General features: G+C 32.9%; 1 protein-coding gene across 8 annotated transcripts in view; it reads right to left on the reverse strand.

The window, feature by feature from the left end:
• Nucleotides 1-27,309, reverse strand: part of LOC145292788 (uncharacterized) — a 95,303-nt gene that overhangs the window by 11,686 nt on the left and 56,308 nt on the right. For 5 of the 8 annotated variants that reach the window (XM_080138834.1, XM_080138840.1, XM_080138849.1 and 2 more), the window contains one exon: nucleotides 9,788-11,801. The exons of the other annotated variants lie outside the window; for them this stretch is intronic. In XM_080138834.1, the coding sequence (XP_079994960.1) occupies nucleotides 10,237-11,801 (1,565 nt within the window). In that variant the 3' untranslated portion in view covers nucleotides 9,788-10,236. Of the gene's footprint in view, nucleotides 1-9,787; nucleotides 11,802-27,309 lie in introns of those variants that run through there. 8 annotated transcript variants of the gene reach the window in all.

Consider the following 27,309-nt stretch of genomic DNA (forward strand, 5'->3'; position numbering starts at 1 on the left):
CAAACTTGATCTAAATTTCCCATTTGGACATTGGGTGTAGGTCAGTCCTAGAAGTTTATCAAAATAGGAGTACACCATTCATTTCAACTGGGACAAATTGGGGAGTTTTTAATGTATTATAACTAATCAGCCACTTTTTTTCCTCATTGCACCATATTCTACAGCTCCCAAAAAGAGAATCAAAAAGATCTTGATCATTAATGCTCTTTGAAGTGCTGACATAGATGACAGATGTCATCTGCAAAGATATCAATAAATGACCTTAAAATGTAATTTGTGAAATCATTTATGAATATCACGAAGGGTTGGATCCAGAATGGATCCTTGAAGTACACTGGTGTTGATATTATGTGTATCAGAATTCTACCTGTCAACAATTCCTTTTATAAATCTATCAAAGAGAAAGGATTTGATGGTTGAGAAGACATTTCTAGATATTCTAAGCATAGCAAGTTTGTGAAGCAGACCTATGTGATATTACAGTCAGTATGTCAGCTGTTAATCTTTCAGGAAGAACTATATTGTTTGCCCACCACTGAAAGTAGTAACCTATACTGTAGATTGTTTTTGCTGAAGTGGTTGATATTTTCTTTATTTTTCCAAATTCAAACTAGCTACTCGTAATGCACAGGAGGCTAATTGGTCTATACCGAAATGCAGAAGACAGATCTCCAGTATTTTTAAATACTGAGCAGTTTTTCAAGAGAAGCATTTCTTCTTTAAGCAGTGATTGAACAGCTTTGTAATTATGGGGGCTAGTTCCAGTTGCAGCTTTTTAAGCAATATGATCGGAATGTTGTCAGGACCAGTTGCTAGCATCAAGGTTCTTGATAATATTTGTGATATTCCAGACAGATATATATATGACTGTTGCTTAGTGTTTAAAGTCATAGGAGAAAATTTAGAAGTTAATTCTGTCTCAAATAGTGGAATTTGATGCAAAATTCTTTGCAAAAAATTGGACTTTATCAGATGCTGAGTTGATCACTTTTGATCCATTGATGATTGTTGGAATAAAGGTCATACATTTATTCAGGGTCCTGTTTGTTATTTGTGAAAACTCATGGGAACCAAGCCTCATGTTGAGATTGAAAAAAAAAATTGTGGAAGAGACCAGCAGATCAGTTAAAAAGGAAAAACCAAAAATGAGTAATCCGATTACACTAGCCAACAAAAAAAAAAAAAAAAAAAAAAAAATTTCATAGTGCCTAAGATGTTTCAACTGTTTTTACCTAATTTCAGGGCATTGATTCCAGAAATGCTTTCACTTTTTTTCTATCAGGTGTAGTTTTTCTACTATGGTATACCTCCTCTGCAAGAAGCTGATAATTACAATAAAAACAGGCAAATCAAAGAAACAATATTTTTAAGTAACTTTAAGACACATATTCATGAAATCACACCAAAATATTCACAATTATAAAGATTGAAGTTGTAAAAAAATGTTAAACATAGACATCATCCATAAATTGACATTTTACTGATTTTCTAGAATAGGGGCTCTGCCATTATCGTGCTTGATAGACCAACAGTAGTCTGCAAGCATGGTGGCATTCCAAAGACCTTGATAACAAACTTCCATGTCGCTGATGCCTTAATGGAAGCGTGCTCCTTGCTTGTCACTCACATCACCTAGATTTCTGGAAAACGAGCAAGATAGCTGCTTGATGTTCATATTTGCACCCGGTTGATGGAGACATATGAGTAATGTTTCAACAAGCTCTTTGTAGTTGGATGTCTTAATTTTTTCCAAAAAGAATTTTACTACATTTGTAAACGCCGGATTCTGCAGGATTCATAAAATTTGACAGAAATTTGCGTCATTCATTAAATTTCGAATCTAGGGTTCATTAAAAATTTCATCTTATAATTTCTCTATGGTTAGCCCTGGAAATTTCATGCAAATATATTTGAAACAGTCACCATTTTTTCAAGAGCCTTCACAAACTGTTTCATGATGCCAAGCTTTATGTGAAGAGGAGGAAACACAATTTTGGAACACTCCACCAAAGGAGAAGCCAGAACATTGAGAGCTAGGAATCGATTCACTATGCACAGGCCAATCTTTTTTTATTCAGTGCTCTGTTCTTGCCCTGTTATCCCACAAATACAAGAAGCAAGGAAATTTTATGTAGCCACCTTGTAGCTCGAGGAGAAACCCAACTATTTTCAAATCATATGATCCCTTGGTGCTGGCTGTATGAAATCTTTTCCAGAACAAATTTGATTTCATCATATTTTTCTTTGAGAGTCGATGAATAGCCTAGAGGAACTGATCCATATGACTTGCCATTGTGAAGAACACATTTTAAACTTCATTTGGAACTGTCTATAAAAAGGTGCCAATCTTGAGAATGATACTGTTCGATACCAAGTTGCCGTAGCAGGCTGGCAACGTTGTTGCAATATATCATGTCATTTTCCTGAGTGAAATATAGCAAGAATTCAATATGACATTTTCTAGAGAAGGTTATGAAAGTTCCAGGCTGAAGTAGATTTTTTCTTTGAGTCTTGAAGCTAAAAGTTTAGAAGATTCTTTGGAAAGGCTGAGATCTCTAATCAGATGATTAAATTCTCCTTGAGGAAAAAGCTGTGGTAGTGAAGAAAGAGGAAAACTGACATCTGAAACAGTGGCTTCACTACTGTCAGTGGACAAAACAGAGGCTTGTTCTTCAGAATCAGGCAATTTCAATTTGAGCAAGCCTTTAAACACTAGAACAGAAATTCCCTTGCAGTGAGGAATTAGCCTAAGTGCAGACTTCAGGTTTGGATAAACTAATGAATTCCTGTTCTTCCTGTTGATTCCCTTCGTTTTGACTGCACAGAAATAGCAGTCATCGAAATAGTTTTTTGATTCATGCCAGACCATTGGAATACCAGAGTGGAGTGACCTTCTATTACTTTTGTCCATTATCAAAGATGCTCAACACATTGTTTGCATGCAATATGGAGTACCCATGCCTTATCTTGACCACCCAGCATTACTTTAAGTAAGCAAGATAAGCACATTTCATAAATTCACTGATCCCTTTCCTATTGGATTGCAACATATTTCCCCGCAAACATAGCAAAACACATTTTGATTGTTTAAACAATGTTGCCAAAGATATGATGTAGCCAAGCTTAATTTTTGCTCAAAAAATCTGCAACAAAAGTAAAATATTGTAACTTAATGAGAGAATTGCCAACCAAGTACTTCAATGAACTTCTGATGGAAAAAAAGAAGAGCAAAAAACAAAAATGAACAGGAAGCAAACAACCGAGAAATTTGATTTCAATGAGACTGAGGGACGCTGTGGCTCTGGCTTTAGATAAAAAACGATGGTATACTTTGCCTTATATATCACACTAGCCTGGGTGCCCAGCATTGCCTGGGTGTTCGTAGGTGTGTGTTGAGCAAAAAAAAAAAAAAAAAAGTTAAAAAAGTTGTAGTAGGCAGGCAGGCTTGAACCCGTACCATGAAGGAAAGTGAAAAAAAAAAAAGGTGACGTGTTAGCTGCTGTGCCCATCGACAAACCGGAAGTGACGTAGATTCAAATTAAGGCTATAGACAATTGAAACGAGGCAATGACTGCTGAAAATATCGGTGAAAAAAGTGACACCCTTTTGTAGAAAAGTACCCAGTTGAGGGTGAAGGAATTAATGTTTTTGGCCAATTTTTCGATATTTGTCGTCCGAAGGACCAAGCTTAAAAATGATACTGATCTCGTGAAAATCCGTTGCCTCTGTCAAAAGTTTATGTGAGACATACATACATTCAAATGGACAGGTGAGATTTATATTATAGACTAGCGGGGGTGCTCGGCATTGCCCGGGTGTTTAAGGTGTGTGTGTTGGGTGGGTGGGGGGTTTAGATCAAAACAACCCTGTTTAAAAAAAATAAATGTTGGCCAGGTGTTTGGAGGTGTAAAAGAAAAAAAAAAAGTTTTGGTAAGAAGGTAGGCTCGAACCCAAAGCCATGACGCAAAGGTGGAAAAGAAAGGGAAAAAAACCCTGACACCTAACCAGCTCGGCCACGAGGGGAGAGGAAGTGAGAACTGTCTTAATTTAACATTTATAAAGTGAAATTGACAGGTGCGAGAATTTAATAAGGTCAAACATCACGCAACTTAAGTTTGGCATTGCAAGCCAGTTTCTGCATATTTGTTTGTTTCCCCCGTCAAATGAACAGCAATTGACTGATATGACGGGTTTTTTCCCTAGTATTGATCAAACCTTATTTGCTTTCTGGACGTCTTGGCACATAGGGCCGATATTTATTTGCTTCTCCACTGAGCAAATTAGGCACAAGGCCGTTTTTTTAATGTAGAGAGTGCAGTATCTACTGGAACAGATACTACACAAAAGTGATTTGATCTTGGCCAAAAGGCCAAGCACAGCACGAGTGCTGGGAACACAAATTCGTTTTCACAGTTGCACTTTTTTATACTGAAAAGCGAAAAGAAGACGTGGCAATCAAAAAAATCTCAAAAATAGCGCGTAAAAGTCAGGCAAATTAAAGATAGACGCGACCCCCGTTCATAACTTGTAGATATCATGATTTTTTTTTTTTTTTTACATAGGCATCACCACTTATCACGGCCTAGAGGCCACTTGAGGATAAGGGTTAAAGAGTGTATAGTAGACAATTGGACAATATAGTAATCGTTAGTAATGGGGATTCGGTAAATTTGTTAACTTATATGGAACGGCTCATCAAAAACTTGTTTATGTTAGACTTGAAAACAACCATATTGTAGACAGCTGGAAAGCAGGAAAACGGAAGACAATTCCATAGGCATGCAGTTCTAAGAAAAAAACTTTGTTCATGGAATCTACGTTTAGGTTTAGGCACAGATAAAGAGTAGGGGAAATTATTGATAGTGTTTTCTGCTAGATGGGTATTTCTTGTGACTTTAAATACAAACATCTTAAAACTATGAATTTTTCACAAAATATATACATTTTGAGCAAAAAAGGCAAAATACCAGTTAAAACAATTTTGTATCCAATAAAACCATGTTAGAGAACCATGATTATACCCAATTTTAAAACGTCCGCGAAAAGCAGATGTTTCATTACTTTGTAAAGTGATATACATAAATAACACGAAAAGTTTTTGTAATTGCTCAGATCAATACAATAGACATTCATATATATAAAAGGCCTAATACATTTCAAATGTAGGTTTATAACAATAATACATAATTTGTGTGAAAAACTTATACCATTTTACCGATTATATATTGATTAGGTGTTATATTGATATTACTGTTACAGCTATAATTTGAATTTTTATGAAAATTCATATGTTTCAGTAATAACGGAGGAAATACGAAATATTTGAGAATGATGCTGTAGTTTGCTTGAAGCATTGTGCGTAGTGTTAAAAGAGTTGTGTTTGAAGGCTATATCAATGCAGTCTTGTAGAAAAATAACACTGTTGGATTTGAAATAAGATGAGTAAAAGGAATGACAATATTGAAAGATTTCAATAAGTTTTAATTATAAATATTTATTTACCAACATAATGGGTCATACCAGGATGGTAATATGGTTCTCAGAATTTTCAAGTTCTACCACATATTTTCAAATGAATAATTGTGAAACTGCAGCAAGCTTTTATATAATTTTAATAGTATTCCCTTTAAATGAGGAAAATGAAACGCAAGAGGTTACTTTGATTTGGACAGTATATAAAAAGTTTTAAGGAGTGACCCGACCGAGCCGACCCACCCAAAGTTTTTGCTGGACATACACAAAAAGTGCACACACATACACACATACATTTTCGCTTATATATATATATATATATATATATATATATATATATAGATGACAAGGAAGTTCCCAAGTCTAATAAGTAGATATACAGCCATTCGACTGACTCCTGTTTTGTTTCAAAAATGTATTGAGGAAATGAATATTGAAATAGTATTCAAATCTGCATTCACATTGGTTTGAAAATACACAGCTTGTATAAGCCAACATTTTCAATTGAAAATGGCATGAAATAACAGTAAGACACATGAAGATAAGATTTCTATAACTTATTATATTAATGAAAAGACAAAATAATAACAAAAAATATTCAAAAGAACACAAAAAGAATTAAAAAAAACTTGTAAAATGCATTTTTTTTAGTTTCCTTTCTGCTTTCATTATTCTGTTCAAAATAATTTTTCCAGGTATCTTTCTTTCTTTTTTTTTTTTTTTAAAAAACATCCCGAGATAATCATTCCAAATGTCTGAAGGAATTAAATTTGTCTTAAAAATATTTCTTTTTTGGTAAACCAGAGAATGGAAAAATAATGTTTACACACATTGGTTTATTTTGCTGTGGACCTGCTCTTTTGGAAGTACCACACTCATTTTTTTTTTTTTTTTTTTTACTAGGTCATGGCTTATCAAGGCCTAAGGGTCACACGAGGATAAGGGTTAATGAAGGTCTAGTAGAATGTTAGACAACACTGTGATGCTTGATAATGGTTGGGTTTGGCTATTTAAGAGGACAGCTCAACAAAAACTTATTTACATTAAATTTGAAAACAACCACGTTTGTCAAGTAAAATCTCCTGACTGCTGTTTGAAGATCTTCTTGATGTAAGCAATCCAAATTCTTGGTTATGAATTTGAAGAAGCTGAATGATTTGATGCAAAGGATATTTCAAGCATTTTTGTAGACGTATAAATGAGCATTCATGAAAAACTCCCTGGCAGTGAGCCACAAATATTTTCATCCAATATAAATGATAAATAACTTTTGTACCATTATGACAAATCTTTTGGTAAATTAGAAAGTGTTGAATTCTGTGAATTGTGGCAATTTGATTGGCATTCCATCATGATAAAAAGTGACAGTTTTTAAATAGTTCAATTTTGAGCACGGATATTCCAATAATCATAAACAGTAAAAGAGTAGGTTTCATTTTGACACTTGTAGGCCGCCCAGCATTACCCGGTTGTAAAATATGCTTAAATATGATATTTTGATTAATGCAGATTTCGTATTCATTATCATATTATATTGGACCCAATATATAGTCATGATTTAAAAAGTTAATAAAAAAAAAAAAAATGACTCATGTACCATCAACGAGAATCGAAACCAAAACGTTTAGCTTACGATTTACTTTTTCCTTTGCCGTTAATGCCTTAGCTATAAAGACATATTTGCTGCAAGGATAAAAATTAAAACATGATCCATTAGCTATTACGTTATGCATGCATATTCACAATGCCGTTGTTCGACCTTCATCTGGCAAATTCCAGTTTTTTTCATTTTCACACTTTTGCACCAATTTTTCCTGGCTAAAACCCAAATATAAAGTTTTACATGGGTTTGAATACCCTATATATTAAGTTTCATGTCTGTAGACCAAAACCTGACAGAGGAGTTCGGTAGGCAACATTTTTTAAACAAATATATATATGCATACATAAATATATATAGAGGTTTGTGTTTACTACAACCTTTTTATGCAAATATTACGCAAGTATAAATCATGTAGAATATCTGCATGAATATAATTACACGTAATAGTTAACTAAAGATGATCATCCCTTAAGAAAACTATAGGAAATTAATTAAAACTAGCAGGACACGCTGAAATTCCACAGGGGACTCATTCATATGCAATATACTGATGTGTGCATTCTGTAGATATTCATCGTAAATGGAGACACTCTGATATTATTGTAGCTATTTTGTTAAAACTGCAAAAGTATTTATCCAAGCTAGCAGGGATACCTGGTGTAGACAGATTGTAAAATATGCTTAAATATGATATTTAATTCTTGCAGATTTTGTATATATTATTATAAAGTTAATGTTCTATTGATTTTTATATATTATAAAGTTGTGATTTCAAAAATAAAAAATATAACTTCGGTTTGTCAGCTTGGATTGAAACTGAATCAGAAACTTATATATATATATATATATATATATATATATATATATAAAAACATAAACATTACTTCCTTAGCTATAATCGAAACCAAAACTTCTTGATAAAATTATTTATAAAAAAAATAGATTACTAAGGTATCATCAGCTAAAATCGAAACCAAGACTTATGAAAAATTCTTGATAAAATTATTTAAAAAAAAATAGATTGGAGTACGATTAGCTATAATTGAAACCAAAACAAAAACTTATGAGGAATTCTTGGTAAAATTATTCCTAAAAAAATTGAGCTGAGTGCCATCAGTTATAATCAAAACCAAAACTTATGAAGAATTCTTGATAAAATTATTTATTACAAAAAAATGGAAGTACATAACAAATAAACGACCCGAAAGTAAACGTGACACATTAAATAACACACACACTATCATATTAATATATAGATGAATATTTAAAAGAATATGCAAATTAGCTAGATCTTTTGTTGATGAATGCAATTCCACAACCCATATATAAAAGTATTTTCTTTTTAAATAAATAAAAAAAGGGTTTTTAATATGAATATCAATACATAAAAAAAAAAAATTATAGTATAGATTCTGGCAACAGGGAACTGTGGCAAAGACAAGTGCAGTGACTGATAGAGGGAGAAAGAGAGCAATAATGTTGGAGATGGAATAGCTACACTCTACACAGGCCTTCATCTAGTATTGTAAAATACTTTAAAATCAACAAGGAAAAAGAAAGAGGAGCAGACCAAGAAAGACAGATGTCATGAGGACTGGTCATAGATAATTGAAGAGAACCTTGATTCATAACTTATACTTAATGTTGGAGGTTTTTAATGAAAAAATATTATACATAGAAAATGTAAATTTGAAAGTTTATGTTTTGAATGCGTTTGCAAAGGCGTGGCATTTGAGTGATGTTAGATGCATGTAACACAATAAACAGATTAAAATACATTAGCATAAATTATTGACAAAGATACAATGAAAAATAAAAATCTAAAGAATGCAGTTTCAGTGAGTTTTGGAAATGCAATTTTGTGTTAAGATTTGGGTTATGGTGTAAGCCAATAGGCAATGGAAAAATAAAACAAATTATGTTTTTAAAGTAGGTTTGATAAGCCATTAGAAATTTAATATAAATAAATATTCACAAAAATATCGAATCAGAATTAATACAAAGAATGCACGTGATGTTGGGTGACAAGACTTGATAATGATTTGTGAACCTATTTTTTGCAAAACCGTAAAATTCAATGATATTAACAAATATTTATATATATATATTTATAAATAACTTCTTTTAAGGTTTCTTATTTTCTGAAAAATTTCACATTACTTTTTTTTGTACAAAATTATTAGATATTTTCTGATCTGATTTCCTTTTCATTTATGAAACTGCCAAACAAAAGGATAGCCACTTTTATGCCGCTCCGATTTAATAGCTAGAAACATGGCTGGCAATCAATCATTACATTATGTGAGAAGTCAAATTCAAATTAAATAAAACTAGCGAGACTTGTGGAAATTCTACGGTGGCATCTTTCATATGTAATATATTGCTGCTGGGCATTCTGTAGACATTCAGCATCAATAGAGACCCCACGATGATATTATAGCCATTTTGTTAAAACTGTAAAAATATTTATCTAAGTAATCTGGTTAATGTAGTGTCAGAATATATTTAGTTATTACGGTTTATCTCCAATAGCGTTATAGGAGTTTGTGACATGTTTCCATTGTATGGACACCCGGCATGAACGGAAACCCCACAATGTCATTATACCATCTTTAGACAGAACAAATATCACACTTGAATCCTAGCCAGAAGACCAAGAAAGAATATTTTAGTTTCATGTACGACCCAAAAGCGATATTTAAAAAATTTTTTTTTTTACATTGCATTTTCAGTGATCAGGAAATCCTTATTAAAAAGGAAGATAGATTAAATTAGCGTAATTTAATGTTCGTAGAATGTTATAACCTTCCATCCTCCTTTTTTATAAGTAGCATCTTCCGATTGAATAATTTATAATCTGGAAACTGTGACACATGTACATATGTTAAAGGTACTATGGTATTAATATATAGATGACTTGATTCTTATGAAAATTCAACAGAGATTCTAAGAGTTCATGTATATTTATGCCAAAACTTTGACTATTTCAATGATAATATGGCACCTTTTTTCAGGGGTGAGTGTGAAGTATTACCATTTTCTGAAGACTTTTGTCTCATAACTGTCTCTCTGGAACAATTTGTTGAATTTCAGCGATTCTTTCAGTGGCATTAAATCTTTAATCCAAAGAGCAACAATTTCAGGCAATTCTGTAAAATCTGTTACATTGTAGAACTTTCCATCCCTTTTTCATAAGCAATTTCTTCTGGTGATAAACTTTTAAACCTTTGAATCGCATTGGCAACAGCTTTATCAGTAGCTGTTTTAACAGTTGATGCAGACTTTAATGCAATTTGGCATGTGCCTAACGTTACTTTGCCAATGACCTGCAAACTAGTTTTGGGAGATTTTTTCATTTTATTGACTTGAACTAAAAGTGAGGTGTCCATGTCAGACTTGTTGATATCGGCCAATGTAATATTGGGTTGGTTATTGTTTTTACTCCAGGTATCAATGAAATTTTGAATTTTTTTTATATTAATGATCAAGTCAAATTTTTCTTCTTTCAATGGTGTTTTATCGTTAGCATTCGGATCTCCCAACTCGATAATGTCATCAACAGATATAAGTCGTAACACATCGTATGCTCTTTCAAGAATGGTCTTCCTCAGCAACGTCTTTTGCTTGGTTTTCTGCCGTGTGATAAACACACCTGCAATGCTTAAGCTGCCAAACACAAAATCGTCTTGCTGCTTCACTATGTAGTTGATCTGTAGCCATTGGCGACCAATTTTGTCAAATAACTTGTCCAGAAATATGTTCTTTGATGGTACATTTTCTTCAGAATTTTTTAATTGTTCTATGAGGTAAACAATTTTTTCTTTTGGAGAAAGGTCTGTCAGTCTTATTTTGGTTTCAGATTTTTTCGTGTTTATGTTTTTAATCATGTTTACAGAATTATATGAAATTTTGGTATTTTCATTAGATTTGGACAATGGGGTGACTGAATTACTTAATGATGGAAGGTTAGTTGTTTTGGCCTTTTTAGCATCAAGTTCCAGATTTTGCTCTGGACAAGATTTTGCTCTGGCACTCAGTATTTTCATCTTTTTTAAAAAATTACTTTCGCCCTCTGGATGATATTTTGAAAATTTGGTAACTGTATCAAATAATGATGGAATTTTACTTGTTTTTGCCTTTTTGGGATCAGGTTCTTTTTTAGGGCTTATACTTCTGATTTTGCTTATAGATATATCTGAACTTTGGGTCTTTGTATTAGATTTGGACAATAGCGGGACTGATCTAAGATAGGGTGGATATCTAATCTTCTGGGGCCTTTTAACAGCAGGCCCCACTAGGTGAGATCTTTCTTTGGGCAGCAATGTTGTGCTGGCTGCCGGCATACTTTGAAATGGCCTTATAGGAATTCCAAGAAGGGGTTGTATTACTGGTGGTGGCAACAAGGTGTTACCTTGTGCAGTGGTTACCATGAAGGAAGGCATCCTGCTGCCTAAATTAGGAACAGGCATTAGCGGAATTTTTAAAGGATGTAAGGGAGCTGGGAACATTCTAACAGGATTGAGTGGTTGAAGAGTTTGTGGAAAGTTAGGTTGAGGAAACAAGCCTGCTGGTTGATGGTCATCCAGAGGGAGCTTGAGACATTGTTGCATTAATATGTCACTATCTGAATCATCAGAAGATTGGCAAAATTCAGACCGTTCATTTGAATCATCTTCTCTCTGATCAACAGGTTTTTCACGATTATATAACGATCGAACTGGTTTAGCTGGAAAATAAAATAAAATTCTGTTATTTTTACCCAATGATGAATAGTTGAGAAACAAAACATTAGTGGAAAACCAGTAATCGACGCATTGATACATCTATCCATTCTACGTGTAGTTTTGTTCATAGAGATCTGATATATAATCTTATGAATTTTATTGAGTTTATATTTTAGGTAGCAATTAAAAGTAGAGTGGTATATTTGGTTGAAATTTTTATTCATAAAAACATTTCTGGCTACATATATACATACAGGTTTCAACTGAAGACTTGCTTTGAAAAATACTCAATTGAAAATAAATAATAACTTTTAAAAAATCCTATTTGAAAGCAAAGGTCATCGTCATGTGACCAGAATATGGCTAGACACTTTGGAAATTAATTTTTACTACATCTCAAAACTATTTTCTATATCTTTCTTTCATGGGATCAGAATAATTTTTGTTACATTGCACCGATTATCAAAAGGATGACTTCATTAAAACCAGTTTATAACTGAATTTTTAAAAATCATTTGTTTATTTATCCTAAACTTTAGCTGAAACATGTATGCACATATGTTGTCAGAAATCTTTAATAGTTGAGGGGAGACCCAAAGGCTTCCTTTTTATTAACTGCTACATCAAAGTGTGTGTGTGTGGGGGGGGCATTCCATTCCCATAATTACTCTACTTGTCCTTCATCCTTCCTTTATAATGCTAAATGTTTAGCAACGGAGCAACAAGTTGGTTGTTGCGGCATTCACCCTGGATCGGTTGGGGCGACTCCATCCAACAAATTCACTGCATCCCATATAATGACCAATCAGGCGCAGCAGTCAGAGGCTGTTTCCGCTACAAGCATAAGCCATTCGTGGTTTTATCGGCTGAGCCCATAGAGGCCGGGGGGCAAGGATCATTTCAGTATCCTATTTCACCATCCTGAGCCAGGTTTTTAGTTGGCCATTGCAGCGTTTCTTCCAGTCTGGTGGTGGTGCTGGGTTGAGATCACCAGGGTTTTGACGAAGTGCATGGCTGAGCCAGCGAAGGCGTCTGGCAGGGAGGGATTGTTGAAGGGAGAATATCTTGCAGCGTGCCTGGACCGTGTTGGTGGAGATAAATTGTTGCTAGCGGACACATAGGATACAGCGTTGACAGTGATGGTCGAATACCTCCAGCTTGCAAAGGTCACTTACACTTATAGGCTACGTTTCGTAGCCATAAAGCAGAATAGTGCAAACTGAGCTTGGTAAATCCTGATCTTTGTGTTGAGCTTTATTGCCTTCCGGAATCAGAATCGCGATCGCAGTCGGCAGAAGACGAGATGAACATTGCTGATGCAGTTGTTTGGTCTGTCGCGGTGATGATGGAGCCAAGGTATTTAAACTGATTGACCTCTTCAGGGGTTTCTGTGTCGAGGAGAACCGACTGTCTTTCAGTTGGAAGGAAACCAACAGTCAGAAGCTTAGTCTTATTGGTGCTAATCTTCATGCCGATCACTGATGTGCAAGATTGCATCTCGTTTATGGCGAACTGTATGTCAGCGAAGCTTTCACTCAGAATGGTGATATCATCAGCATAGTCAAAGTCTGAGAAACGGAAACCTCAACCGACTGTTATGCCGGGAAAATTGGCCAAGGCTTTGGATGTGATTCAATCGATGGTATCGTTAAAGAGTGTGGGTGAGAGAATGCAGCCTTAACGAACACTAGAATGAATATTGAAAAAGCACAATTCCTGACCATATACACAAACTTTTGTGTGGGTGTAGTGGTAAACTGCTCAACCTTAATAAGGCCTATTACCACTAAAGGGGCAACAAGTACCATTATTTAAGTCTTTGATATGACTCAACCTTGGATTGAACCTCGTTCTCGCAGCCCATTAGTGAACACACTTTCCATTAGACCAAGTGAGCTAGTTTTTATATATATCCAGGCAAATGTTATTAAATAAGTTTTTTTTGTTGTTTGATGAGATGTTCCATTTTTTCAAATAGCCCATTTAGTATTTTGGTCAAATTTGTATATATAAGTTCTGTGGGTTTCTTGTTTCATTTATTTTTTTTTTCTTTAATTTGATTTGATACATCCAATCAACATCAGATGGTGTTGGTCTTGGTGTGTTTACAACTATGTCTTTTACTGTTTAGCTTTTAACAGCTAATAATTTATGACTTTAAAATCAGCATCTTGCATGTGAACATGATTACATGTAATGCAAGTAGAAAATTTAAAAGGATATTGTTTAATGGCTAAGAATTTATTAATGTTAATTACTATGTTAGACACTTAAATTGTGTGGCTAGTTTTATAATTAATATTATTAATAGCGGGAAATCTAGTTTTAATGTAAATAGCTTCAAGAATTTTTAATCTATTTACATTAGTATCCTGGTGTATTGTTTGTGTTATTAACTATGTCTGTATTGAGAAAGAGGCAATTGTTTTTCTAGGTGTTAGCAAATTAAGCTAGTGTCAAAGATATGCATAGTAAGCCTATTGTTGTGGTAGTAAAACTACTGTTCCAAAATCACCATTCTTGTTATTAATGTCAAAAGACATTCTGAAACTGATGTATAATGTGTTTTTTTTCTACTGCTTTTTTTATCACCTGAAAAGAGTTATTAGCTATAAGGTTTAATATTTAAATTTCTTTTAAATATCTTATTCTACTATTGCATAAAGCATATATACTTGTTTCATATTTTTAGAGCTTTTTTCATCCAATTTAAAATTCAGATGCATTTAATTACAATTAATATAGCAGAATCTATTAAGTTAATTTTATTAGCATTGAGTTTCTAATCATTACTTTAATTTGTTCATCAACAAAATAATTGGGAAATTGATTCTTTATTAGAAGTTGTTTAATTTTTTGAAATTTATTAAAGGATTTTCTGGTTGAAGAGACTAGTTTTGTGCTGTTTAATAAATATTTATCATTGTTATTTTATATTGATGATAAAAGACATACTATATATACTTATGTATAAGTCGATGTGCATTTTAAGACCAAAAATTGTGTTATTTTATGTATTACCTGTGTATATGTCGACTGTAGATTCTAGACAAGTTAAATGGTCCGTCTCATGGCTCTTTCTTGCACAGGTAATTTCCTTTTTGGTATTTTTTTTTGTAAGACATATAAATTGTTTCTCGGTATCCGCAAGCAATAGTATGTGCATTTACGCAAGTGTGGTCAATTCGATTTTCAAATATAGACCCAACATCCCACTGCAAATTTATATGCAACGAACACAAATGTTGCTAATCAGATATTCTGATCAATGACATGCTGCAGATTCCAGGTGTAGTTGCTGTTTTTAGACATAATTCATGTCATGTATCATAATAATGTAAATGTATACATTGCACAAGCTGTAATATACAGTAATAATGTGAACGCATGCGTTAAGTGCAATTAAATAGTTGTCATTAACTTGTTAATAAATAGTTGATATTGTCATTAATAGGATTTTTAATAGTGAACTTAAGGGAGAATGACATATAAACACTACATTTCCTAACCTACTAAAAAACAATATCACCTTATCACATACTATATATCGAACTTAGGCCTAGAGAGTGAACATTGCGAGGGCTATTCCAATTATTATTAAGTCGCCTACTGAAAAAACGCACATGTGCTTACATGCTGGCAAACACACTGCAGTGGGGTTTGGAAGGAGTGCTATTAATTACTGGTATATACAGAGTGCATAAACAAAATGACGTTTTTTATCTTATGATCAAGCGCTGAGTTGCTCTTTAACATTTCCAGAAACAGTGCATATGTATAAGTCGACCTCTAAAAAATAACCTTAAAATCGTCTCCCAGAAATTCAACTTATACACAAGTATATACAGTAGTTGTAAACAGATCAAAACTAACGTTTGATTATGATTTGATGAAAAGTACTCAAAAAAAGAAAAAAACTTATGGAACTTATATCAGGTCATTTCATAAGTTCTGTCCGAATTTGTACCTTTGTTTTTAAATTGAATGAAACTTAAAAAATATTATGAATAATGTGTAATTGTTTACATTTTTATGTTTAGATGCATTTTAACTGATTATTTTTTTTTTCAGAACAATAAAATTTAAATTTGCTTGATTACAACCCGACTAACATGGAAGTACCTAAGAATCATTTGAGGCATATAATGCTTTATGAGTTCAAGAAAGGAAACTCAGCAGCCGAACCAGCTAGAAATATTCCACTTTGGATTGTTACCACCTAATGCAACAATTAATGCTCAAATTTACTGTCAGCTATTAAAGCGCTTGAACTAAGTTTTGAGGGGGAAAAAGACCTGCTCTATGAATCGAAAAGAGGTGATGTTTCATCAGGACAATGCATGACCCAACACAGCAAAAACCTAAATGTAGATTCCATGAACAAAGTTGCTTTCTTAGAACTGCATGCCTATGGAACTCTCTTCCGTTTTCCTGCTTTCCAACTGACTACAATATGGTCGTCTTCAATCCGACATGAATGAGTTCTTGATGAGTTGTCCTCTTAAGTAATTCAATTTACCAAATTTCCACTGCTAACGATTACTACGATATTGTCCTATTGACTACCATACACTTATTAACCCTTATCCTTGAGTGGCTGTCAGGCTTTGATAAGTGATGACTCCTTTGTAAAAAAAAATATAAAATAAAATGTCTCATCAAATAAAAAAAAAACTTATGGAACCAATTTGGCTAAAATAATAAATGAACTATTTAAAAAAAAAAGAAAAAAATTCTCATCAAACAAACAACTGTTATTTAATAATATTTGCTTGCATAAACACAAGCTTCCCTAAATATGCATTTCTTATCTACTATTTCATAAACTAATGTTCCATATATCCATATACATAAAGATATAAAATGTCAGCCTGTTCACTTTATCTAAATAAATATAAAACCCATGAAAATGGAAAATAAATTAAGAGAGAAAAACTTAATACAGCTCCATACAACTTTCAATTTTTTTAAGAATGTTTATAAAATTTAAATAAATCAAAAACTTTGACTAAAGACAAATTAAATCTAATTTCAAACTGATCAAATCTAGATTTGAATTAAAACATATGACGGCACATCAAGACGTGAAACATAGCCGAACATTATTTTGTTTCATCATATATTCTAAATACGTTTTACTCTCTGAGGAGTTCTTTGGGATGTTTATCCCTTTTTAAATCTTTCTTGATATTCATTTAACATCACTTTTCCTTTGTCCACATATCAAGTATTTATTTATTTATTTTTGATATTTTGCAAGCTCATTCTCCAATCCTCACAGTTCAGTGGTCAACTGTTTTCAAATTCCATTGTACGGTCTTGTCTAATCATTTCCTTCCAAGTTTTCCTTGGTCGATCAACCTTTTTGCGATTAAAGTCATTCATGTTTCAACAATGGTATATCCAAAAGAACGAACACTTCACATGACTGTGCCAGCGTAAGCAATTTGTCTTTAGGATAACCTCTAAGCTGGATAAATATTGTGTTTTCAGCAAATCCTATAATTTGATGTTGTAGGTCTGGTCAGATTCACATCGCAGATCCATATAATCATGGATCTGTCATTACACTAGTTGGATGAGAGAGAACTGGGTGATGGTCTAGCATCCGCTACAATATAACATACCTCTTCTGACACTGCTGCTTGTAGAAGGGGGAGAGAAATCAGAGGTAACAGCTCACAAAATTTACCCTATGCCGTCTTCATTCTTGTGATTGTACCAAGTTCACATCCATCACCTGATCTATGCAGCAGAACGTTGTCATCTAATACCATCTATTTGTGGTGTCAACCTTTAATAGAATGCGTATCTGTCTAAGAACCTTCTATATTTGAATTTCAGGTTTGGAGCTAACATATCCTTTAGATCACTACAATTTGTGAACTCACAATAAATAATAATAATAATAAAAACTAATACAAATATTACGAAAAATGGGACCCAGAAGAAAGATCTGGGTGTCATGATCGGCAGGTGCTCCTTCAGTAGCCAGCATGGGGGACCCGGTCAGAATCCTGCGAATGCTGGCTCATTTTCTCATTTCACGGACGCTGAGCAGGTAAGTATAACCTTTAATCTCAGGGATCAAAATGATACAAACCAAACACAGCACAGCCAAGATTACCATCAAAAAAGAAAAACCCGAAGGAAAAAATGGACAATGAAAGAGAACAGACTCGTAATGGAATGCTATTATAGAAGTAATCCTAAATATAGATATGGAGCCTATCGAAAACGAATGAAAGAACTATGGGACAAGTACACTGATTACCATACAACAGAAGAAAGACTTGTAGACCAAGCAAGACTGATACTAAAGAGAGGCTGGCTCTCAAAACTGGAACTAAAAGAAATACAACAAAAAATAAATGAGAAAACTGAGCATAGAGCAGCCCCCCCCCCATACTGGAACCCAATGTGTAGAAGCCACACAAGTCAAAACATCACAGACGGAGAAACTGCGAAGACTGGACCCTACAAAGAAGGGAACTGAGAACAATGAAACAGAGCTAACAGAGGAAGAAGCAGATGAAATAGGAAAAATAATACAGTTCGTGAACGAGGAAAACACAAAGCTCCCATCTCTAAGGAATCGACAAAACACAAGAAAACAGCAAATGCAGACTCTGTGGACAAAGAGACGATAAACCATATAATAAGTGAATGCAGCAAACTGGCCCAAAAGGAATACAAGAACAGACACGACCAAGTGGGAAGGATAGTACACTGGGAATTATGCAAACAACTGCATCTTGAATGCACAGACAAGTGGTACAAACATGAGCCAGCAACAGTACTTGAAAACGATAATCACTAAGTCCTATGGGACATGGACATACAAACTGATAAACCCATCCAAGCAAGAAGACTGGATGTCATAATAATTAACAAGAAAGAAAAATCCTGTCAAAGTGTAGACTTTGCTGTTCCAGCTGACCACATGGTGAATATCAAAGAAAAGGAGAAACGGAGCAAATACACAGAGCTAGCCAGAGAGCTGAAAGGGATATGGAAGATGAAGAAAATCAAAATAATACCTATAATAGTAGGAGCACTAGAAACAATCCCCAAAAAACTTTGAAAAAAGAATGGGAGAAATTGGAATCAAAGGAATGACTGGAAAAATACAATGAACAACAATCATGAAAACAACTGAAATATTAAGAAAAAACCCTTGAATGTCGAAACTAACACACAGGAGCAACAAGTGTGGGCCAGACAAAATGCTGCAAAGGCCCTGACCAGACCTCAGCCGAATAAGTGCAAAGAGAACTGGGACCTTGGGGAGGCTTAGTGCCACTTAAATCCCAGCAAAGACCAATAGCTGCTGCCAATGAGAAATCAATGGGAAGCAGCTGTTGTGATAATGCAAATTTATTTGCAAATGTTATCGAAAGAGGTGGAGAGTACTGGAAACCTGAGGAGACTTGTTGTCACTTAGCTTCGAGTGAACACCACAGGTTGTTTGGCTGTTTTCAGGGAAAAGTCTCTGAAGACCTGTATGAAATCTCCTTGTGAGCCAATAATAATAAATACACAATGAAAATTTATAAAAATTTGTGTCACGTGTGACATGAATATGTATATAAAATCTGTATTGGATTTACTAAAATATTGCTCAGAAAATACTCACACGTGTTTTGACTTACCTTTAATAGTTAATTTAGATTGATATTTTTGCAGTCTTTTACATTTTTATATTGCATAAGGTATATAAGATCATAAAGATAACAAAATACCTGGGTTTTCCGTATGACATGAAAAGAAACTGGAATTTAGGAAGATCTCCATCATTTCAGTAATTGTAGGAACAACCGGACTTATGAAAAAAATTTCAAAATCTACTTAGGAAATATACCCAGTGAATCAAGTGCAAGAGAGATACAAACCTAAAGGGATGGTTAGAATCTTAAAAAGATCTTTTAGTTGGAATGTATGAGATTGCGGTAGGATGCCGCATCCCCAGCTAGATCAAAATAAGAAAATTGGGGGAAAAAAATAGATGGAAGAAGAAATGTGTATACTTTTCTGGCAGAAGTTTAAACTGTCATAATGCTTCCCAAACAGCTGCAAATATGAAAAGAGCACAGGGATAAAAGTGATCAGACAGTACAAAATTAGTTTCAGAAATGATGTAATGGTACTGAGAACTTTGAAGATGAAGAAGGTAGAGGACGACCATACACTCTTGACCTTGAACATTTGAAAGCAATTGTCAAACGAAACCCACATAATTGCAAATTTCTACAGAGTCTTAGCTGACAAAACGATAGCATGTTACACTATGGATTAAATAAAAGGTTCTGTTCTGAATTCTGTGCAGATTCCTGAGTTTGACAAGATACATGTGAAGAAGTCCGCTTTTACATTGTCCAAAATGTTATGCGAATAATACTCAAGATGAGAATAGTGGTCTACATAATCCAAATTTAAAGCGATTGTCAAACAAAACCCACATCAAAGTGTCAGAGAAATGTTTAAAGCACATAATGTCAATACATTAATATTTTAATGGTGTCTGACCAGCTAAGGCAAATTGGTGAAGTAGAAAAGTTGTGTAGGAGCTTATTGAATGAATGTTTATTCCTGAAATAAGTAATTATTTTCTAAATAACGTAATATTTTCAAAATTTAATTTTTTAATTTTCTTTGATTTGTCAAGCTTAAGTTTGAAATAGGATTTCCATCACTAACGATCACCTCTTAAAAGTATTAATCAAAAACGTTGACTGTTATAACAAAAATTGAAAATAGAGCTTACCCAACCAAAGTTATGGTTCAATTGTTTCGGAGCTATTAGTTCAGGAACATTATCATTTGACCTTTTTTATTTAACGTTTATTAATCCAAAACAAAGCATATTGCCATTGAAGCATAAGGACTACTGTGATATGGGTGAGATTTATATGGAGAGGGAAGATTGTCAGCAAGATGGTTGTTCGGTTTACATTTAAATTTCTGCAAGTTGATACAGTGTGGGGAAATGGAGAACAGGAAGGGAATTCCAAAAGTGGTCTAAGGAAAGATCAGAGTAGGAAATCTTCCACTGCGTAAAGACCTCTATAGTGAAGGATTGGGTATCTATTGCTAGTAAGGTGTATTTTTGTGGAGGGAATATAAGTGCAGCAAGTTTATCAGAGCACAGTCCATAAAAATACTTGTAAAACAAGTACTGTGATGCAACAGGGGCTAGAGTTTGGCAGACAGTATGGGATTTATTGACAGTTTTCTTTTGTATCTCATTGAAGAGAAAAAATCTAGTGGTTGGGGCATCAACCCAGATGTGGTAACATCTTAGAACTAACGTAATGTTGTAAGATAGAATAAAAAAATGTGGATAACTGTTTCAAATGCAATAGAGGCAGCAAATACAATAGAGCTAAAAACAGAAATGTAAAAACTATACATTTAAAAATAAAATTATAACACAATTTTAGAATGATGGAAATTAATGATTGTATGGAAAGAATTAGATAAGGGATAAATTAAAAAAATACATTTATGTTGGTACACATTTATTGAATTTAAGCCAAAATAGAGATAAGATGTTTTAAGAAATTATGTTTAAGGAATTTAAGCCAAAATAGAGATAAGATGTTTAAGGAAATTATGATAAAAAAAAAAAGTTGGTAGAGAAATGAAAAAAAAAAATGTATTTATGTTGGTACACATTTATGGAATTTAACCCAAAATATAGATAAAATGTTTAAGGAAATTCTGATCAAAAAGTAAGAATTAGGTTAGGGAGAGAAAAAAACATTGATGATAGTGTTGGAATGCATAATAAAAAGTAATTTTCCAAAAACAAAACAAAGGAACCACAACACAAAATGTTTATATAAGAGAAGAAATCCATACACATTCAGAGTAAGTTAGTTTTGATGCACTCAAAAAAAACTAAGCATGTGACACCCATATATTTACTTTGGGCAAAACTCAATACAATCATGCTACACACACATGCATGCAGTAGCTAGTTGTACATTCACTAAGTGGTTCATGATTGCAACAACATACTAAAGTGAAATAAAAGAAAAACATAATTACGATATAAAAATGCAAGCATGAAAAGTGATATGGTTAAGCTTAAACATGGAAAAGTAAAGGACTAGTTGTTAAAAGAATTGATTATATAATGTTATAAATTGAATTAAAAAAAAATTCTTAATGCTGCAATATTTTAAGTTATAAATTTATATTTTTTACCAGAATATCTGATCCTTTTCTTTTCCAGTTTTAACAACTAGTGCTTTACTTTTCCATGTTTAAGCTTAACCATATTACTTTTCATGCTCGTATTTTTCTATTGTAATCCATGATTTTTCCAGGTTTCCAATAAATTCATTTTATTCTTTGTTTACTTTCAATCTTAATTTTTTGCCCCCCATAAACACATATGTAATAACAATGTACGCCACTCGTCTGCTTTCAATAAAATCCCCCCAATTATCTCTCTTCCATGCTTTCATTCTCTGTTTCACTTGTTACTTCTCTTTTCGAATCAGTAGCAACAGTAGTTGTTGAAGCAACTTGGTTGCTATGGAAACCAGTCATAAAAAGTGTCGCTTACCTCCTTACATATTTTTACAATTTTGAATACCAGAAAATTCATCATAACTTTTGTTTTACTGAATGAAAACTGAAAATATTTTTTTCACAATATAGTTGAGAAGGTGATCTATGAACTGTAATAATTGTTTGAAATTTGGTCGAAAAGTGAGTGAGCGGTGAAGCTTTAAAGCAGTTTTAAATGACTAAAACTGCCACTTAACCATATGTTCAAACACTACCGTGTTTGAATGCTATTTCAATTGTCTCTTTGTATCAGCTTGGATGAGAACAGTATCACCACCAACAATAGAATCTACGATTAAAGTTACACAAAACTCTGTTTATATGCTGGCACGTTAAACCTTCACCACTCTTCTTAAAGATATAACACTACACTAAACGATGATAAGTTGGGGTGGGGGAGTTCTAGAATAGTTGTATTATGGAGTGAGAAATAATATCCCAATGTTTCCACCTTGTACTTTTTCTTGGTGTCCAAGATAGTCGACAAATACATTGGTATTATTGTATTGGTTCCCGAAAATTTCCTACAGAATATCCTAACACAAAAGAAAAACAAAAAGAAATTAGGATTTAATTTGCTTCTAAAATCATCCAATTAACTCAGCACAAAATTGGAAGTCGCATGTTAATTTGTTTATTCAGTTTCAGTTTTTATTTTATCAGTATTTTTTCACACACTTGTGTACTTATGAATTTCTACTGACTGATTACACTCATATATAACATGAAGTTGGACATCAAAAAATGACATTATTTTTACACCAACCCAATATATTCAAAAGAAACTGTGTATTTTCAGTATAATAATAATAAAATTCAAAAGTGCAAAAGTTTCTATTACGCCATTTTGAATTTAGATTTCTAAATTCAAAATGGCGTAATGGAAACATATTATAAGTTATTTATAGCTTCTCTTCCAATTTTTGGATTTTAATCATGTCAAAACGCACTTTACTTCCTATTGATGGATTGATTGTTGCTATTTCTTCTGATGGCAAAATATATTCATTAATTGATATAATAATTAAATGATTGATTTTGTGCTACAAAACAGATACTGTCAAGAATTGTAAATGTCAACTGAATTAAAGGAATAAATTATAAGATGGCCAACATCATGAACTTTGGAATATAGACTTTTGTCATTCATACACTATATATATATATCTTATCGTTGAGCACCTTCAGTTGTATTAAGTCGGTCAATTTAGTATAAAAGAACATTTAAATTAAAATGTTTAAATTCAACATTATTTCACGCGGTTAATGGTAGCCGAATGGATACGGTCTTTGCTAATCGAGCCAGAGATGGCTCGTGTTGCCAAGTTCGAATCTGTCGACTGCTGTTAATCGTGACACCCTGCACTGAAGATTCCCGAAAGGATGAAACACTAGTGTCTGTAGGTATTTAATTATTATAGTAAAATATATATATATATATATATATATATATATATATATATATATATATATACATACACACTAGCATTTCAGCTTGGCGTTGCGCGAGTGTTTGGAGGTGTATGTTGAGCAAAAAAAAAGAAGTGTGAGTAGGAAGGCAGGCTCACACCAGTACCGCAAAAGGAAAAGAATGGGGAAAAAACCTAACGTCTTTGCCGTTACAACCACCGCCAAACCGGAAGTGACATGGGTTTAAAGGAGAGGATGACTTTCGAAAATATCGGCGAAAAAAGTGACCCCCCCCCTTGTAGAAAAGTGCCCATTTGAAGGTGAAGATATTAATGATTTTAGCCAATTTTTCGATATTTGTCGTCTGCAAGGTCGAACTTCAAAATGATACTGATCTTGTAAAAATCCGTCGCCTTTGTCGAAAGTTTTAGGCAGACATGCAAACATACATACATACATTTATATATTGGTAACTAAAAATTTTCAACCCAAACTGATTAAAAAGCTTGCCCTATCTCTGAATACCCTTTATGTAAAATTTCAAATGTTTAGACCAGAAATTGTCTGAGTAATTTGGTAGAGACCACAAAAGTCAATTTTTTAAAAACTTTGACCTCTATTATGACCCCTTAACATTTATTGTCTTCGGCTCAAATCAAGTTATTAAGTTAGATTCATGTCCAAGGAACCTATATCTAAAATTTCAAGTGTTTAGATCTAAAATTGTCGGAGGAGTTTGATAGAGTTCTCAAAGGTCAAATCGTTGAACTTTGACCCCTTAACAGCCAAATTTCTGGCCGAAAACCGATCACATAGATTTTCCCAAATCTCAGTACCCTGTATATCAAATTTTGAGTCTGTAGACTTTAAATTGACAGAGTTATTGCGTAGGGAAATGTACACACACAGACAGACACACAAACAGACAGATACACAGACACGTTCACTTTATATATATATATATATATATATATATATATATAAAAAAGATAGATAGATAGAGAGAGAGAGAAAATATAATTATCTAGGGATATGTTTCACCATTTTCAGCATGGCTGATTCTAGCATGATTCAAAACCTAGACTACAGTGGCTGAAGTCTTGCACTTTTATTACTGTGTCACTGAAAATTGGCAATGGCAGAGGAAGATATATTGCTCATAAACGTAATCATTTGGTTTGTTGTTGTTTTTGCAATACTAACAAATAAACATATACAAATGTTAAGGAAGCATTACCTAAATGCTAAGAGAGAAACGTTCCCTCTCACCAGTGTGATAACCCGATATGGGAAGCATCTATATTTATAACATAATTATCCATGAACGTGTTTTGCTATTTAAATATTGGCGAAAAAAGTCCCCCCGCCCCCGGCGTTGAAAAGTTCCCAGTTGAAGGTAAGGATATTAATGTTTTTAGCCAATTTTTCGATATTTGTCGTCTGAAAGGTCGGACTTTAAAACGATACTGATCTTGGTAAAATCCGTCACCTCTGTCGAAAGTTTTAGGCAGACATGCAAACATACATACATACATTTATTAAAAAAAAAAAAAAAAAAACAATTCAATGAAAACAATTGTCAGCAAAATATTCTTTAAATATAACGTACATGTCTTTTCCTTATTAAAAACTAGCAGACTTGTGTCCCAGCATAGCCTAGAAAAGAATTTGGCACAAACACAGGCCCTACAATGTTAAAAGAGGTCACCAAAATTTTCCTATGCATGCACGAAAAAAAAAAAAGAAGCTATTCTTACTCGCATAATTGTTTCATAGTTTCTCTTTTGTTGTATTAGTGAAATGCTGAAACAGATGTGCACATGAACTCTTGCATGTAATGACCTGCCATGGAGGTAACTTGAACAAGAGAAAATTCACTTTTCTTTATTAGATTTGTAGTGTCGGCTTAATCAGATCTACTTACAATATATCTATAATGCCCCCACCCCCACCATCAAACAATCTAAAAATTGTAAGTTTTTTCATTGCATAAAAAAAACAAAAAGTTTACCCTGCATTTATAGGATATCGTGGAGTGGAGCATAATGGGTCAGTGAGGGATGATGGGTTAATTTACAAATTTTTTAAATTTTCTCTTAACTCAAACTTCTTCCTATGCTCTCCTTCTTGGTTTTACAAGCTTTGGAAAGTGCTAAAACTCTTTAAGTATCTACTGGAACTGCTTATTACTTTTTATTTTAACCAAATGACATTTTTTATTGAAGAGGCACAATAGTGGCTCATTATGGCCCATCAAATAAAGAATTTCACCAATTTTTATAGTGTTTGTTAAAAACCATTACATTTGTACATAATGTGATATTTTTTAGACCCGCCCGCAAATGCATTGATGAGTTGATTCTTCTTGGACCCAAATCATCAACCAACCATCCATCACTGTCACCAACAATAAAGAAATATTGTTATATTTTCATATATCAGTGTGCCAACATTCTTTTAAACACAGAAGAAATACATTTTTGATTTGATGCCATGAGCAGGATCATAATTTTTGTTCAAATAACCTTTTGGTATATTTGATAAGTATTTTATGTTGTTTTTACATTTGGCCAGGTTTACACTTTTATCAAAATGATTTCTCAATACACACAGCCTAGATATTTAACATATACAAATAAATACACATTTTTCTTTATTACTATTAATTTTTCTATTATTATTGCATTTTTTACAGGTATATTCTCATTTTGTCTTTTCATTAATTTTTCTATTCTCTATAACTCATCATTTTATTTAATTTTTGAGAGCAATATCTTTGGCAAACATTAAGTACTAGCATAGTAAAATTTTGAAAGACTTATTTTTTATATGCAACTTTAAGTGCCTCACTCTGAACTTTAAATCATTATTCGTTTTTAATTCTTCTTTTTCTTCTTCAATATTATATCAAAATTATGCCAGAATTATGGAGTAGAATAAATAGCATTTTGTTTTTAAGCATAATTTGAGTCAACTAGTTAGTATCCTAAAAATTACAAGTCCCTAATTTTGCAAAATGTAGGATGATATGACATATTTAGATTAGTTATGATCATAGTATAAATAATAGAAGAGACATAAGTTAAAACATTTATATTAATGAATAAAATATAAGAGATAAGTCTGATTAAAAGTATGACGTAAACAATTACTGCTATTGTATATGGAGTATTCTGATTGACTGAAGTTAGAGCTTAAATTAATATAAACAGTATCATTTTTTTCTCTTTTTGCATCAAAATTTTTTTATGTCAAGATATGTAGTATTTAAAGATTTGGGTTTAGTTGTTTTGTTTTATGACATATTAACCCACTTTTAGGTTATTAAATGTCGAATCTAGTAATTTTTTAAAAAGTTTTTATGCTACAAGTATAAAGAACTTCAAATATTTATTAATAGAATTTGATTTGGTAGTTTTGTTTTATAGTATACCAACCCTTTTCTTTTTATTTAATAATCCAGTAATTTTGGAAAAAAAAACATGTTCTATTCTTCAAATTTTTATTCAAATATTTATTCAT

Source organism: Euprymna scolopes, chromosome 2 (genome assembly GCF_053919585.1).
Source record: "Euprymna scolopes isolate OS-2025 chromosome 2, ASM5391958v1, whole genome shotgun sequence".
Classification (NCBI taxonomy): Eukaryota; Metazoa; Mollusca; class Cephalopoda; order Sepiida; family Sepiolidae; genus Euprymna; species Euprymna scolopes.